This window comes from Anolis carolinensis, chromosome 3 (assembly GCF_035594765.1).
Source record: "Anolis carolinensis isolate JA03-04 chromosome 3, rAnoCar3.1.pri, whole genome shotgun sequence".
Classification (NCBI taxonomy): Eukaryota; Metazoa; Chordata; class Lepidosauria; order Squamata; family Dactyloidae; genus Anolis; species Anolis carolinensis.
This window is the reverse complement of record NC_085843.1, coordinates 198405612-198423323: the sequence shown is the minus strand read 5'-3', so window position 1 is coordinate 198423323 and position 17712 is coordinate 198405612. Positions and strand designations below refer to the sequence as shown.

General features: G+C 39.4%; 1 protein-coding gene across 1 annotated transcript in view; it reads right to left on the bottom strand.

Moving 5' to 3' along the window:
- dock1 (dedicator of cytokinesis 1) overlaps nucleotides 1–17712 on the bottom strand; it is a 557290-nt gene that overhangs the window by 147578 nt on the left and 392000 nt on the right. Inside the window, exon 32 of the mRNA XM_062976064.1 lies at nucleotides 11970–12028. Coding sequence (XP_062832134.1) covers nucleotides 11970–12028 — 59 coding nt within the window. The remainder of the gene's footprint in view (nucleotides 1–11969; nucleotides 12029–17712) is intronic.

Genomic DNA, 17712 nt, shown 5'->3' with positions numbered 1-17712 from the left:
AACTCAGGAACAGAGAAACATCAACACCACTTTCCTCATATGTATTTATATTAAAGATATGGCTCATTGTTAGAGTAAGAGCAATTGTGGACTGCTTGTGTTCCATAATCACGATTTATTTTTTTATTTATTTACTGCATTTATACGTTGCAAGTCACTTCTGGTTGCATGTTGCACCTTGCTTCTGGTTGTGAGAGAATCAGCTGTCTACAAAGATGTTGCCTAGGGGATGCCCAGATGTATCACGATCCTGCTTCTCTCATGTCTCAATCAGTGGCTGATGCCGGATGAGAGACTCCACCCTAGGCACACAGAAAATTGGGCAACTTAGAAGGCGCTGAACAGACTGTGTTCTGGCACCACAAGATGAAGAGCCAATCTTAAGAAATGGGGCAACAAAGTGGAGTCCACAGCATGTAAGTGTGGAGAAGAGCATACCACAGACCACCTATTACAATGCAATCTGAGCCCAGCACATGCACCATGGAGGACCTTCTTACAGCAACACTGGAGGCACTCAGACTGGCCAGCTACTGGTCCAAGAACATTTAGTATAATGCCAAGTTTTTAAAAAACTTTGTTTGTGTTTTCAAATACATTACAACTTGTACGCTCGGTTTGCTTCTGACACATTAAATATACCGCATTTATATACTGCTTTTCCTACCCCTGTGGGGACTCAAAGCAGTTTACAACATAATAATGGCAAAATTAAATGCCAAACATACATGTGAAAACATAACAAACAGATTAAATCATAAACAATAAAATAAACAACATTAGGTGTACTTATAAAACAACTCAAAAATAACAAAATTAAAAATTTAAATATATAAATCAACATTTAGGACACGTTTACTAATAGATCTAATATTACTAAACAGTTAAAACATTAAACATAAAAAGGCAGTTTGCGACAAGCCAACATGGCTGACATAGTGTCTGAGTGAGTGTTTAAGGTGCTGGCCAAATTAGAATTATTATATTGCACAATTCCACAAGTTAAAAAGGACCTATACAGGTTTGGTTACCATTCCCCTCCCCCACCTGCCTCCCGATTCCCTCCCCATAATGTCTAGCCACAGCCCTTTATGTCATCCCAAAGATTCCCAGATCATCACAAATAAGGAGTCCTCTGAATAATGTTTGTTTATTTATTTATGTATTTATTTATTTACAGCATTTATATTCTGCCCTTCTCACCCCGAAGGGGACTCAGGGCGGATCACATTACACATATTGGCAAACATTCAATGCCTTTTAACATAGAACAAAGACAAGACAAACATGGCTCCGAGCGGGCCTCGAACTCATGACCTCCTGTTCAGAGTGATTCATTGCAGTGATTCATTGCAGCTGCTCTCCAGCCTGCGCCATAGCCCGAGTGTTTAGGCACAGGAATGCAGTCCAGGTCTTCATAGGGGTGTGTGTGTGTGTAAACTGTGGTATGAGGTCCTTGGGAAGGCAGATGGGGTGTTTTTTTCTCATGTTGGCAAGGTGTCTCTATTCATGTTGGTAAAAGTCCTATAGTGTCATTGCATATGAACCCAGAGCCTTGAGCTTGTCTAGTCCACAGAATTTGCCCAGCCTAGAAACCAGACCCAAATTAAAATAGCTCAACCAACCCTGAACCCAAAAAGACCCTCCAAGACCCAAAAAAATCCTTGCAAATGTGATGGTAAAACTCCCCGAACCCAAAAAACTAAGCAAGGCGTTGATAAGTCTCTAATACAAACACCAACTGCTGCACATCTGCAAGACAGGGTGCGACAGAGGGCCAGTGAAAGCTTTTTTATCTGCTGCTGGCTTCAGGTGAGATTACACAGCAGTGTCGCTGGCCAAAGGCAGAAGTTCTAGAGTTCTGGCTGCCTCTGCTGCTCAGCAAAGCCTACTTGTACAATACTGAATGTATGTAGTTGAAGTGCACATTATTTTCCTATGGTAGCATCTGCCTGTAACTGTAATCTGGGTAAATACATGGATCAGAATCCAACAAGGGGCATCTCAAAATGGAAGTATTCTCAGGATGAAAGCAACCTTTCTTCCCTCATGCAGCAACGCATTCAACCCTAAAGTTTCAAAACATCCTCCATAGGTTTGGAAGCCCTCTAGAGTAGGTTCCAGATGTCACAGAGAGTGATAGGAGGAAATAAAAGTTATTTCATATACGTGCCAGCATGATATTGTCACTCATCTCATCCATCTCGAATGGTTTTCCAGATTCAAGTATTATGTCATGGAAACCAACTGAAATTATCCTGGATGCTCTCTGTAAACAGTAGATCATAGAATCATAGAATCATAGAATAGTAGAGTTGGAAGAGACCACATGGGCCATCCAGTCCAACCCCCTGCTAAGAAGCAGGAAATCGCATTCAAAGCACCCCCGACAGATGGCCATCCAGCCTCTGCTTAAAAGCCTCCAAAGAAGGAGCCTCCACCACGGCCCCGGGGAGAGAATTCCACTGTCGAACAGCTCTCACAGTGAGGAAGTTCTTCCTGATGTTCAGGTGGAATCTCCTTTCCTGTAGTTTGAAGCCATTGTTCCGTGTCTTAGTCTGCAGGGCAGCAGAAAACAAGCTTGCTCCCTCCTCCCTATGACTTCCCTTCACGTATTTGTACATGGCTATCATGTCTCCTCTCAGCCTTCTCTTCTGCAGGGTAAACATGCCAAGCTCTTTAAGCCGCTCCTCATAGGGCTTGTTCTCCAGACCCTTAATCATTTTAGTCGCCCTCCTCTGGACGCTTTCCAGCTTGTCAACATCTCCCTTCAACTGTGGTGCCCAAAATTGGACACAGTATTCCAGGTGTGGTCTGACCAAGGCAGAATAGAGGGGGAGCATAACTTCCCTGGATCTAGACGCTATTCCCCTATTGATGCAGGCCAGAATCCCATTGGCTTTTTTAGCAGCCGCATCACATTGTTGGCTCATGTTTAACTTGTTGTCCACGAGGACTCCAAGGTCTTTTTCGCACACACTGCTGTCAAGCCAGGCGTCCCCCATTCTGTATCTTTGATTTCCATTTTTTCTGCCGAAGTGAAGTATCTTGCATTTGTCCCTGTTGAACTTCATTTTGTTAGTTTTGGCCCATCTCTCTAGTCTGTCAAGATCGTTTTGAATTCTGCTCCTGTCTTCTGGAGTGTTAGCTATCCCTCCCAGTTTTGTGTCGTCTGCAAACTTGATGATCGTGCCTTCTAACCCTTCGTCTAAGTCGTTAATAAAGATGTTGAACAGAACTGGGCCCAGGATGGAGCCCTGCGGCACTCCACTTGTCACTTCCTTCCATGATGAAGACGACGCATTGGTGAGCACCCTTTGGGTTCGTTCGCTTAGCCAATTACAGATCCACCTAACCATAGTTTTGTCTAGCCCACATTTTACTAGTTTGTTTGCCAGAAGGTCGTGGGGGACTTTGTCGAAGGCCTTACTGAAATCTAGGTAGGCTACATCCACAGCATTCCCTGTATCGACCCAACTTGTAACTCTATCGAAAAAAGAGATCAGATTAGTCTGGCATGACTTGTTTTTGGTAAATCCGTGTTGACTATTAGCAATGACCGCATTTGTTTCTAAGTGTTCGCAGACCACTTCCTTAATGATCTTTTCCAGAATTTTGCCTGGTATTGATGTGAGGCTGACCGGACGGTAATTGTTTGGGTCGTTCTTTTTTCCCTTCTTGAAGATAGGGACCACATTCGCCCTCCTCCAATCTGCTGGGACTTCTCCCGTTCTCCAAGAACTCTCGAAGATAATTGCCAGTGGTTCTGAAATAACTTCCGCTAGTTCCTTCAGTACTCTTGGATGTAGCTGATCTGGCCCTGGGGACTTGAATTCGTTTAGAGTGGCCAGGTGTTCCTGGACAACTTGTTTCCCTATTTGGGGTTGGATTTCCCCCAATCCTTCGTCCATTCCATGTTGCTGAGGTTGAAGATGGCTTTCTTTTTGTGAGAAGACCGAGGCAAAGAAGGCATTAAGTAGTTCTGCCTTTTCCCTGTCCCCTGTCGCCATCACCCCATCTTCTCCTTGCAATGGCCCTATCGCCTCCTTTTTCTTCCTTTTTCTACCAACGTAAGCAAAAAAGCCTTTTTTGTTGTTTTTTATGTCCCTGGCAAGCCTGAGCTCATTTTGCGCTTTAGCCTTGCGAACCTTTTCCCTACAGGTGTTGGCTATACGTTTGAATTCTTCTTTGGTGATTTCTCCCCTTTTCCACTTCTTGTGCATGTCACTTTTGAGCTTTAGCTCAGTTAGGAGTTCTTTGGACATCCATTCTGGCTTCTTTGCACTTGTCTTATTTTTCTTCTTTGTTGGCACTGTTTGCATTTGCGCCTTGAGTATTTCACTTTTGAAAAACTCCCATCCATCCTTAACTCCCTTGTTTTTTAATATCGGCGTCCATGGAATGCCGCTCAGTAATTCCTTCATTTTTTGGAAGTCAGCTCTCTTAAAGTCCAGAATGCGTGTTTGACTTGTCTTTCAGATATTTCGGATGTGTCCCTAGCTGTCCACACACTCTTTTAGCAAAGTAGCTGGGAAGGGACAAGAACACCACCCCCCTCGTGAGTCCTCTTTATTCTGTCTGGGCTAGATCAGACGGTGGTCATGCTAATGAAGTTGTTTGACGCTTGCTCTTGAGACCCATTTCCAAAGTGGTTTTACCACTGGGTGCCACCACTGGTGGACACTGAACACATGACCAGACCACTTTTATCAAAGGCAGAAGTGGGTAGGTGGTATTTAGGATTTCAGATTTTTGGATAAGGGAGACTCATTCTATATAAGTATTAGTAAATCATTACTTAAAATGGTTGTTATTCAAAAACAATGAAAGTTGGAAATAGTACTAGAAGCACTGCCACATTTTATATAGTACTAGCTGTGCCCGGCCACGCGTTGCTGTGGCAAAGTGGTGGTGGTATCGGTTAAAACTTGTTGTGGAATTTTTATTTGACGTTATTTGTATTTTTTTAAAATTAATTTTATTGTCACTTATCTTTTTTATTTATTATATTGTATTATTTTGTTGTATTATTTTTAGTCATTTTTATAGTATTTTATTGTATTAATTATTTTAGTGTTTTTTATAATTTTTTATTGTATTATTTGTATTTATTTTTTATCATTATTTTATTAACACTGGGCTGAGTGGGTTGCTAGGAGACCAAGTGGGCGGAGCTTAGCCTTGTAACTGGCAGCAATTGGATAAAAACAATTATTCCTCTCCCTCTAATTAGGACTTTATTTTTCTTTTCTTTTTGTTGTATCAACCTAGAGGCATGGATGAGGGGTTGTTCTGTCAATTTTCGAGGTTGGGGGTGTTTACTTTTGTTGTTTTGTCCGCTGCCGTGATGCCATCACTCTTTTATATATATAGATGGGATATTAAAGTAAGAGCTGTCATACTGATCAAAAGTAGTCATTGTTCTTGCCCCTCAACAGGTTTGACCTTGAAGGAGCTGGGGGTGGCGACGGCCAACAGGGAGCTCTGGCGTGGGCTGGTCCATGAGGTCACAAAGAGTCAGAAGCGACTCAATGAATAAACAACAACAAAACTCGAGAGGGAAGCTCTGGGTGGGACTTAAATATGGAAGATTACATAATTTTACCTAAAATTCTGTTAAGACAGCTTCCATGATACCCTTTGACGGTAGGATTTGAAAGCTAATTGAACTAAGGAACTGAGGAATATACATTCATTGGTCAATAGCTGAAAATCATATTGTTCTTTGAAGCTGGTGGGAGTAAATGTGTTGGGCTCACATTGGCCGACGATTTTCAGAAGCATGCCACAATCTACAGCATAAACTGCAGTCAAGTGCTACCTTTTTGACAGGTAAAGAAATCTTAGAAGTAAGGTACAATCACAGTGTACATAGTTAAGGGTGGGATCAGAATGAAATTGGATGCATAAGCTGCAGACGTGGAATAGTGAATAAAGAGCTGCTGTACACACATTCCATTTCAGCCTTCATATTCTATATACATAAAAATGGTGTCTAGAGCTAAATTAAAGAATAAATTAAAGCCTGCCCATGAAGCAGAGGAGGGTGAAAAGTAATTCTCAGCAGAAATGAGGTAGCAACCCAAGGTTCATGCTGAAACTTTCAAGGATTTTTAAAACAGCAAAGCGGCTGAATGAAGTGCCCAGTTCTTTCTACCACCTGCTACACTAATCCGAGATCGAAAAGGTGGGAATATGGCTCATTCATAGGATCACCATATGTTGAAACAAAATTGATACAATAGCAACCAATTGTTTTCAGTGGGATCTAACTATTTATACATTATTATGTGTAACTTTTTAAAGTATTCTAAATTTAATATTCTGCAGACAAATGCAATTGAGCTGATATAGTAGCAAGCCCATTATATTTTCTTGGTAACCATTTTATCAGCTTAAAATTTACTTCTAGTCTGCTGGAAAACAGAGGCTGTTAAAGTCATATCATCATTAGTATGCTGTGGCTTTCCTACATGAATAAAAAAGCAGTAATTTAAATTCACAAGCTGCAATCCTGCAATTAATTACCTCTGCAAATCAATGGGCCTTTGTGTCGGTTAACTGCATGCAGGATAGCAGCCCTAATTTGCACATTAAAATGAAATCATTTTCCGTTACCACTGGCAGTCTTTCCCATCTTTTAAGACGTTTGGCGAATCTCAAATCTCAGTGCCAATGCAGTCATATTTTTGTTGTCATATCTTTGCCAGTGTGGTATACCAATTAGTGCGGCCTCTCTAATCTAGTGCCTTCAAAATGTATTTAGCCAATACTGACTAGGAATGATGGTTGTTACAATCCCACATAAATGCAGGGTACCAGGTTGGGGAAGACTGCGTGCAAAGCCCCACCTATCAATATTAATATCGATATTACTCCAATAAAAGCATGCCTTATGATGTCATCGGTCTGTTAGTTATTCTTAGGAATTTTGAGTGATGCATACCATGAGGATCCAATATAGCCAGCAACCACCGTCTAATGAAATGGGCTGAAGAACTAGGAATTAACGTGCAGTTGATATTAGACTGTGCTTTTTTTCCATCTGACCAAACTGTCCTAATGAAACAAGTGACTTCACATCCACATTCCTCCCACACAGATTCAGAAAATGTGGCAGGTGTAGGAACAGATCTAGCACTTAATTTTCTGTGGCCTCGGCACTAATATGTAATTGCTGATAGGCTGCCCTGAAATTCACATTTTGTCCGGAATTGTCCTTTTCTATTAACTGCAAGTGGACTGACAATGTCAGGCAGAGTAGGTTTGTATTAAATGTCAACACTTATCATATTGGTATGCTTCTGTTGATTGTTTTATGTAGAGTATTAAAAATATTTCACATGATCTTAACATATTGGGACACTACCACTCTTGGCAAATTACCTTAGAGACGAGGATTGTAAAATCACTATATTCCAACCCAATCCATGGATACCATTGTTTGTGTCCTATTAGCTGTGTCTTGAATCCAACAGTGCAATGAGAAAAAGAAGAGAAGATCCCATATAAATAAAAAGAAACTATGGAAACTACAGCACAGTAGTTCCTTGGTATCGGTCAAGGTTTGGTTCTAGGGCTCCCAGTAGATATCAAAATCTGTGTATGCTCAAATCCCAACGTATGTAACGGTGTAGTAAAATTGTGTCCCTTATTTAAAATGAAAGACTGGATGGCAGTGTAGACTCTTATAATTCAATTCAATGCAGCTAATCTGCATTCTGAAACTGCATTACATGGCAGTGTAGATCCAGCCAAAGTTAAAGTTTGCTTTTGAGATTTTTTTTTTTAAAATCAAGCCATGGATGATTGAATATGTGGATATGTAACTGTAATGTTGCCAAAATTACTGGATGTAAGGGCATAGGGTGTTATGTTGACAAATGCTTATAAGTTCTCTGCAGAAGCCGCTAAAATATTTAATGGAAAAATAGTCTTTTTATTTATTGTGGTCTGCAATGTCCTCTTTTCATCATCCAATCCAGTTTCCTTGAGGAGGAAATTGACTAAAGTAGCAACTGAGCAGTACTATCTTATCTGACATTAGTTTCTTCCTCCCCCATCTTTTCCTTGTTTATACTCTTGTTCCAAACATAATAAAATGCTTTCCCCCTTAACATTCCTAAAAAAAATCTAAGCTTGTTCTAGCTTTAGACTTGCTGATGCTTTTGCTACAAGCTTTAGTTTGTTTTTCTATCCATCTTTGGTTTGCTATTCCTTGTATTTCCTATATACATCCCTTTTAACCCTGGTCTCATCAAAAAGTTCCTAATTAAAAGAACCCTGATTTCTTTTAATGCCTCCTCTTTTCTTTGGGTCACTGGAATGATTTGAGTTTGAGCCGTCAGTATCCTACTTTTTAAAAAGTCTATCTCTTTTGAGTTTCCTTTTTCTCATGTGAGCCCACAAAGGGAAAGCTGTTGGTAGCCCCAGTTAGCATAGACTGGTTGATTTGCAAAAGTGTTGACTCTCCAACCAGCAATTGGTTGATTGGATTTACCTTAGGAGACTCTACAATAAGATTCAGGCCAGTATTGACACTAGTTTTCCCAAAATGAGTTCAATGCCAAAAGATATTTGACCCATCAACCTGGGTAATTTTTAGGCAAAGACTGGAATTTGTCAATGAAAGTTCAGACTCCTAGTTGGACTCCATCTCAGCGTAGACACCATCATGCTGGTAAGTAATGGTAATAAGAGTGCATAATGCTGTGATCCAGTCATATTTTAGATACTTGAGCAAATAGTAGGAAAATTAGTGCAGATGTTATTTAAAGATAGAGGCAATTCCTGAGTGAAAATCTGCAGCTGTCAAAGGAGACTCCAGAGAGAAGTTTCCATTTGTATAATTTCTCTGAACTTCCTGTACTAGAGAAAAAAGTGTTATGCTGACTAACTAAATTTCAGTGAACTGGTTAAAATCACTTCATACTCTTTATTTTCTGTTGCTCATATATCTTCTCTACATCATTACATCAGAACTTTATCCATGTATTATAAATTATATATCATCTTGGCAACTTTTTATATCATGAGACTCATGTTTTATTTGGTATGATGTTGGGAAATCCCAGCTTGATGATTCATCCATTGCTTTCCATCTTCACTTCTTTTTTTTTGCTGAATCAAATTTGGTTGCTTTGATCAATTATCAGAAATCATGTTTTGCATACTGATCATAGGCACAGGGTCTTTCTCTGCTTAAGAGAGATGAGAAGGGTTTAAGAATATGGTATATCAGAACCAAAGAGTGCAACCCCAGGTTATGAATGCAGTCCTTCACATTTGCAGGTTTAATTTTTTCAGATTTTGTTTTGCATATTTTATTAATATGGTCTCTTTAGGAATCTCTAGGACCTCCAGTATGATTCTTTAATCAGCTTCCACCAGAAACAGAATTGCACTGAAAGGCCAAAGGAGTCCTAGGACCTCATCACATTGATGAGGTCCTGTGTTCTAATTCATTAGGCTCTGTGGTGAATCGGCGGGGCAATCCCGGTGTCCTGTGACCCACTGGCAGCAACACTACCCCATCACACGTGGGAACATGTTGCTGCATGGCTCCCCTCCCATGCTAGCCCCGTTGATCCAAATGGGACATGGGGAGACTCCTGTGTTGCTGGCACAGCGTTGCAGGACGCTTGCACTGCCGTTGAGCCACAGAGCCTCACCGGACATGAACTTGTGCCATCTGATGAGCGGCATGGGGCTCCGTGCCTCAATAGGGGCGAAAGCGTCATAGGACGGTGAAATTTCCTCATATGAGGAGGTCCCTAGACAGGATTTCTATCAGGTAAAAAAATTGTGTTTTTTATAATTTACAATTTTACACTTTTGCAGGCGCCCCGCACCTCTATACTCACTGAATGAGTAGGACTGACTATGCATGATTTTTGCATCCCCTAATCCATGACAGAAAGGTGCCTACTAATCTCAACTGCCCATTATAAATGAAAATAATTGCTGGAACAGCATGCTTCATGAAGCAGAAATTATAGTCATATTGATAACTTAGCCGGCAATTTATTTCAACACAGCATGATGGTCTCCTAAACTAAATTAGAAAAGGTTAATTTACAAAAATATGGAACTTAATAATCTAGGCAGGGGAGTATGGGGTACTTAGCATCCATTCCTTGATAGAGGCATCCTACCCCTAGTTTATGGTATTGGGGGATAGTAACTTCTAGAAGGAAAGAAGGGATGTACCACAGAGTGGTGTCAGAAAGTAGTGGTTTAAGTAGTGAAGAACACTTAGTGTACTGGGTTGGGAAATGCTAGATACTTTTGATAACGCATTTCCACTTTCTCTTTACTCTTGACTATTTGCTTAGCTGAAACCAGTTATGAACAACAAGTGGAGGGCTTAGGTTCAAAGAATACAGTTCCTTCCACACAGTCATATAACCCAGAATATCACAATATTTGCTTCGAACTGAGTTATCTGAGTCCACACTGCCATATATCCCTGTCCAAAGCAGAAAATGTGTGATTTTATTCAGCTGTGTGGAAGAGGCGCAGTGACAATAATAAGCTGTCCAATTAATGAGACATAGTTCCTAGCATCAATATCTGAATTCTCAAAACTGAGCTCATTAACAATGAAAAATCTGACGGTTTGACCATCATCTATGATTTTCAGGCCAGAAATTATACATTTTGGCATGTGCCTGCCAAGTGAATATTATTATATATTTTACTTTATTCAGGTCTTTAATATCTATTGCTCTCAAGTCTTTCTTAATAAAAAGAAAATTCAGCTGTTCCCAAAACAGGCATTTCTGGTATCTTATTTCCCTTTACCACATAACTCTGTAGTTCAAGCACAGTGAACTTCTAAGTCATAGAAATATCTTCATATGAATTCTCTCCCTTGTATTGCACACATGAACTCACATAATAACTCAGAAGATAGATCTAGTTTTTGATTGCCTAGCCATAATATATTGATTGAATACACCACGGCTTTGTGCCAACAATAACCTTTAAGGTTGAAGTTTTTCTTTCCTGTACTTTCCCCCCTCTACATCAGAGTGATCTAAAAATACAGCAATTTTTCGATGGTTTGAGTGCTCACTATTCCAAATTGTACCCATGAAAACAGGACATTCATCATATTTCTCCCATAGAAGCTTAATGTTAACACTACAGTGTGTCTATATTTATTTCATTGACAACTGTCGAAATAGTATAGATATAAATTCCAAAAGGATTGTGTGAAAGCATTCCCACTTGCTATGGTTACAAAAACGTAGACCACAAGTCTATGGAACAGTCCATATGGCAGGAGTGGCATCAATCAGATAAAAAATTGAAAATGAACAGCAACCCGTTCATTGAACATTCTAGGGATCTTCGTGTAATAACGATCTAAAAATGGCTATACCTTATAATGAGAGACATGATGGTATAGCGATTTGCACCTTGGACTTTGACTCTGAAGACCAGGGTTCAAAGTCCACTATAAGTTACACTCTCTCAGCCTCAGAGGAAGGCAAAAGCATAGTTCTTCTGAACAAATCTTACCAAGGAACCCATGTGATACAGTAACCTTACTGTCGCTATAAGTTGGAAACTACTCGAACACACACACACAAAGTGTAATATATTCCAAAAAGAGTAAAAGGTAGCAAAGACAAATAATTATTTAATGTTTGACACATGTAACGGTGTTGGTAATTGCCTTTTTTGTACCATCCCATAATATGATCTTCTGTCTTAATGCCGCCTCCTACCCCCATGTGCCAGCTGTTTGGAAACTGATCCTAAATAGGAGCTTCAAGAAAAATTAAGGACAGTATTTGAATACCTCAAATATGTCAAAAATATTTATATAATCAAACTCCTCGGTAAACAGGCATACTATTTACAACATCACTAATGCAGACAAATTTGCAAAAGGTAGTATGCATTCAAGTAATCAGGATATTTAGCTATTAAAGAAACAAGATAATGGGGTTCTTACTTACCCAGATTATACCACATATCACGGATTTCAAAGCCAATTTGTCTTCTCATATCACCATATCTAGGGAGAATACACATTTCTTTTTTGGTAACATTTCATATTTTTGACGTATTTCAATATCACAATTGAATTATAGCTTTGTCAATAAAATGTGCCTATCTAAGCTAAATGTTGTGCTGTTTCAGAGGATTCTAGTATGTCTTCTGTCTTTGAGTGTCTTGGATAATATATCTTCTGTTATGAGGAAAAACCACACAGAATTTAAATGGCATTCTCAAATCACACAAAAAGGGATTATTTTTAAAAAGCAATAAGCATGCTTAAGTTTCTTAGTGCTAAGATCTGCATTTCTTATCCTTGCTTGAAGGAGGAAAGGAGCTCCACTCGATAGTGCTTTCCTGTAAATGGTTTACCTGTGGGAATTTTACTTTGCCTTAATGGCATATTACGTAACTGTCCTTTGGGAATGTGGGGGTGGTTGTGTAGATTAATGAGAGTATTATCCGTTTCTCAGTCTCTAATAGCTGGAGAAAACAAACTGCAAAGTCTTAGGAATATTTTGTGTGTGTATGTATATATTGACTGCCCTAGAAAATGTGCCATGGAGAAGAGCCAATCACAGCAGGTATCAAAGACATCCTTCCAAATCACATTGAACTGGACACTTGCATGGGTTGAAAAATTAATTAATACATCTAACGTGAGACCTGTTGAAATAGTGGATCTGAAAACGGTGCAAAAGAACTGCATGACTTCCCAGTGTTGTTGGGTTTGTTTGTTTGTTTGTTTGTTTGTTTTTGAGCTAGCAAACTCTCCAAACTCTCAGGACCCTTTTTTATAACCAAAACACAAAAGACAATAAAAGGAAAAGAGGGTGGTGCTGAGAGTTAAGTTAATCAAATATTGGTACTCTTCCATCTGTAGTCAGAGTAATAGCAGATGGCATCTGGTGGGAAAGGATTTCCCTAGACAATGGGGTCAAAACATGCCATGATGGAAGTCCACCTAGTTGCTCTTCTTTTCCCGCACCTCTTTTGATGTTTTTAATGGTCTTTATGGTCTCAGAGATTCATAGGAGAAGAAAACTGGTCCCCAGACTGGCCACAAATGTCCACTTCTGTCCTAAATATAGAATATCCAGAACATTGCAGAAAATAGACACTGAAGATTGTCAAAACCATATGTATCTTCAGAAACATACTGGGGAAGAATATAAATATAATGTATAAATATAATGATGAAGAAGAGTAGAACCATATGAAGTTTTCAGAAGAGCATTTGTAAACAAACGAAAGAATCTTGCTTTAATTTAATTCAATTTCCAGGGCTTAAGATTTGGAAGGAGGGAGGTACTTAACCACAATTTGCATGTCTGCAGGGGAGAAGGCACTAAACACTTCCTTTTCAGCACAAGATTTTTGGAGTTCACCGAAGCTCTTTTATATTTGAATTATAATAAGGTTTTATAATATTACTTGTTCATCTTGATTAAACACTAAGAAACTACCTCTCCTTTATACTAACACGAGAAGCTGTTCTTTCCATTACAAAATCTTGCAGATACTTGATATTTAACAAGAGGGATGATTCCACACAAATGTTTAATAATGGTAATTAATACGCAAAAGGACCTTCTGATATTAGATGAAGTGATCATTTACTTCCCTGTGGGGTAGAAAATAAATTTATTTCCTGAGTAAATATAATCTTCTACTTCATCCACATGCCCTTACAGGTTTCCAAACACTTTACTTTTTCAGTTCATTGACTACAGTATAACTGATTATGTGAAAGATAATAATTTGTGAAATATCACAGAGCTCTGCAAATCTGATTAATTTGGGTCACACAATTCAGGCTATATATCCTAATTACCTGGGTCTGTCCAGAAGACATGTAGCATGCATGTATGTCCAGGGCTGTGGCCAAGGGGGGGGGGGAAGGGGTTCAAGCCCCCCAAATTTTCAGTTTAAAAAAAAAACCGGTTTACTCATGAATTTTAACTGATTAATCAAATTCCCCATGAGTATCCACTGAAATTTATCTGTTGAGTGTCCACTGAAGTTTATCGATAGAGCCTGATTTCTAAATTATTTTGTGTTATGGAACTAACAAGCCCCCCCCCCATTTTTTTTCTGGCTATGGTCCTGTGTATGTCTTATTTGGCCTCAGAAAATTGAACACACTGCCTGAACAGTCTTCATCACACTACAGTATCTTTGCATCATAGGTGCCATCTACACTGCCATTGAAAATCCAGATTATCTGCTTTGAACTGGATGACATGGCAGTGTAAACTCATATAATTCAGTTCAAAGCAGATAATCTGGATTATATGGCAGCGAAGATCCGGCCACAGACTGCTGTTCTTATTCAATAGTAGCTTCTATTGAAGAAGTTCACTCCTAATCCCCAACACACCTTTGAAGGTATATATAATTGAATACAAAGGCAAGGGAACTTTGCCAGAAAGGCATGATTTCAGAATGCTCCTGTATGTTCTCAGTATGTTGTTGGATAAAAATTATTTAGCATTGAGACTCCATGCCGGTATTTTAAGGCTATGATCTAAATAATCCTCAGTCCCTGCAGCACTGCTCTGGGCAGGAAGTTGTATCTATTCCAGCTATGAGTATGCTTTGCTTTTCCTTTAAAACCAATGGAAGAAAATAATGATACTTTTAAAAGTACTAAAGTTAATGGGAAAATATCATCCAAAGCTATCTGAAAAGCTAACACTTTTGTCTTCCCTTACAAAAGGAAATAATTGATTTTTGTTGCTGATCTGCAAAATCAGTAACATGTAAACAATGTGTTATTAATATGCTATATTAAAATGCAGGGGATTCAAATGTATAATTAGGATCACAGCATCATAAGTTCTTAATAAATGGAAACTTTCATGAGGACCATTTGGCCCATCCTTCTGCCATGCAGGAATATATAATTAAAGCACTCCTAAAAGATGTCTATCCAACCTCTGTTTGAAAATCTAAAAAGACGGAGGATCCACCACCTTCCAAGCCAATGTATTCCACTGTCAAATCATGCTTAGGTAAAAATAAAATTCTTCCTAATGGAATCACTTCTCTTGTATTCATTGGTTTGTGTTCAAGTCTCTTGAGAAGCAGAAAACAATGCCACTAGTTTGATATTTAAATATAGCTTTATCCCTGTTGAATTTTTTTATTTTAGCTCTGCTCCTCAATATATTAATCAGTTGTTAATGTCCTAAAATGATCCTAAAAATCCGTTGTTCAGGTCCAAACAGGATCCCCTATACCACTGGTTCTCAACCTGCGGTCCCCAGATGTTTTTGGCCTTCAACTCCCAGAAACCCTAACAACTGGTAAACTGGCTGGGATTTCTGAGAACCTCAAGTTGAGAACCACTGCCCTATATGGAGAGAAAGGCAGAGTATAAATAATAATAATAATAATAATAATAATAATAATAATAATAATAATAATAATAATAATAAGACCTGGCTCTGGCTCACGAATGGGACCCTGAAGAAGGAGACAGAAGGCCTGATCCTTGCAGCCCAGGAGCAAGCCATCAGAACAAATGCAATTAAGGCCAAGATTGAAAAATCAGCTGATGACCCAAAATGCAGACTGTGCAAGGAAACCGACGAAACCATTGATCATATCCTCAGCTACTGTAAGAAAATCGCACAGACAGACTACAAACAGAGGCACAACTATGTGGCCCAAATGATTCATTGGAACTTATGCCTCAAGTACCACCTCCCAGCAGCAAAGAACTGGTGGGATCACAAACCTGCAAAAGCATTGGAAAATGAGCACGCAAAGATACTGTGGGACTTCCGAATCCAGACTGACAAAGTTCTGGAACACAACACACCAGACATCACAGTTGTGGAAAAGAACAAGGTTTGGATCATTGATGTTGCCATCCCAGGTGACAGTCGCATAGATGAAAAACAACAGGAAAAACTCAGCCGCTATCAGGACCTCAAGATTGAACTTCAAAGACTCTGGCAGAAACCAGTACAGGTGGTCCCAGTGGTGATGGGCACACTGGGTGCTGTGCCAAAAGATCTCAGCCGGCATTTGGAAACAATAGACATTGACAAAATCACCATCTGCCAACTGCAAAAGGCCACCCTACTGGGATCTGCACACATCATCAGAAAATACATCACACAGTCCTAGACACTTGGGAAGTGTTCGACTTGTGGTTTTGTGAAACGAAATCCAGCATATCTATCTTGTTTGCTGTGCCATACAACGTCGTTGTGTTGATAATAATAATAATAATAATAATAATAATAATAATAATAAAAAAATATAATAATATTGTTGAAGTCTTTCACGGCCAGAGTTACTGGGGTGTCGTGTGGTTTCAGAGGCATCTTCTGAGGCTCCTCTGAAGATGCCAGCCACAGATGCAGATGAAAATCAGGAGAAAACACTGCTAGAACATGGTCATACAGCCTGGAAACCACACAACACCCCATAATAATATTCCACTTTTCTCCTAGTATGGGATCCAAGGTGAGGTGCCATTTGTTAGTCTTCCCTTCTCCTCTCTAAACTAAACTAAACATGCTAGTTCTCTTAGTTGTTCCACAGGAGGCTTGGTTTCCAGATCTTTGGTTGGTTTGCTTACTTTTCTCTGTGGTGCCCAGTTCTGGACATATTCCAGATTGTTGATCTCCTTCTTGAAATGTGGTGCTCAGATCTGGACATAATATTCTATGTGAGGTCTGCCCAAAGCAGAATAGAGTGGCACTACTATTTCCCTTGATCCGAACACATAGTGAGTGGCCTTCTTTGGATGTTGCAGCATACTCCTGACTTTTATTTAGCTTATGTTCTACTAAAATACCCCTAGATCCTTTTCACATTTACTGCTTTCAATCCAGGTTCTATCCATCTTATATTTGCGCATTTAATTTTCTGTACTTATATGTAGTACATGATCCCAAAAATCAGTTGTTCATGTCCAAACAGGATCACCTGTCTATGGAGCTTGGCAGGACCCCAGCTGAAGCATTTCTGAGGTGATGAGATATGATGTCCCCAACAATGTCCTTGTTGTGAGGCACGTTGAGAAAAATAGTTGTGACAGGACCTCACAAGCAAGACATGCCCAGTGTACTTCATAACTAGAAGAGCAGAGCAGATGTCATTTTCCAGTGCCCAAATCTCTAGCACCTCAGAAAGGCTTTGGTTGGGATACTGTCAGGCTGAAACTCAGAGGACCAATTTGCATTAAACTTCAATGTTAGTTAATGCATATAGAAACCAAATTATTTTAAAATAAATTAAACAGAAATACTTCTCATCCAATTAGAGAAGACTGTGTGTGCTTTTGTAAGTTGTGTGCTTCCTGAGTCTGCTGTCCAGGTGCTAACTGTGAACAGGCAATAGTGTTTCTTACTTATTTTTTTTTCTCCTATGGAGAAAACTTGTGGGATTTTCTGCTTCAGCTACTAGAATAACCAGGCTAGCCTTGGGCACTATGCATCTTGACAGGAGTAGGAGGGCCATTTGCTGCTCTACCACAGGCAGAAAAATGTCAGACTGGTTTAGCACATTGGTTACTGAAACCAAGCCTGAACCAGAAAGCTGGAAGAGCCTCAGTCAGAACTGAACTGAAAAGAAAAACTCAAATTTATTATCTGATTGTCTGGTATAGTCTCTCTACGATATCTCTTTTTATACAGTTAAGAGTTTATTCTACAACAAAAGCTACATGGAGTGGTTAGGGCAAGC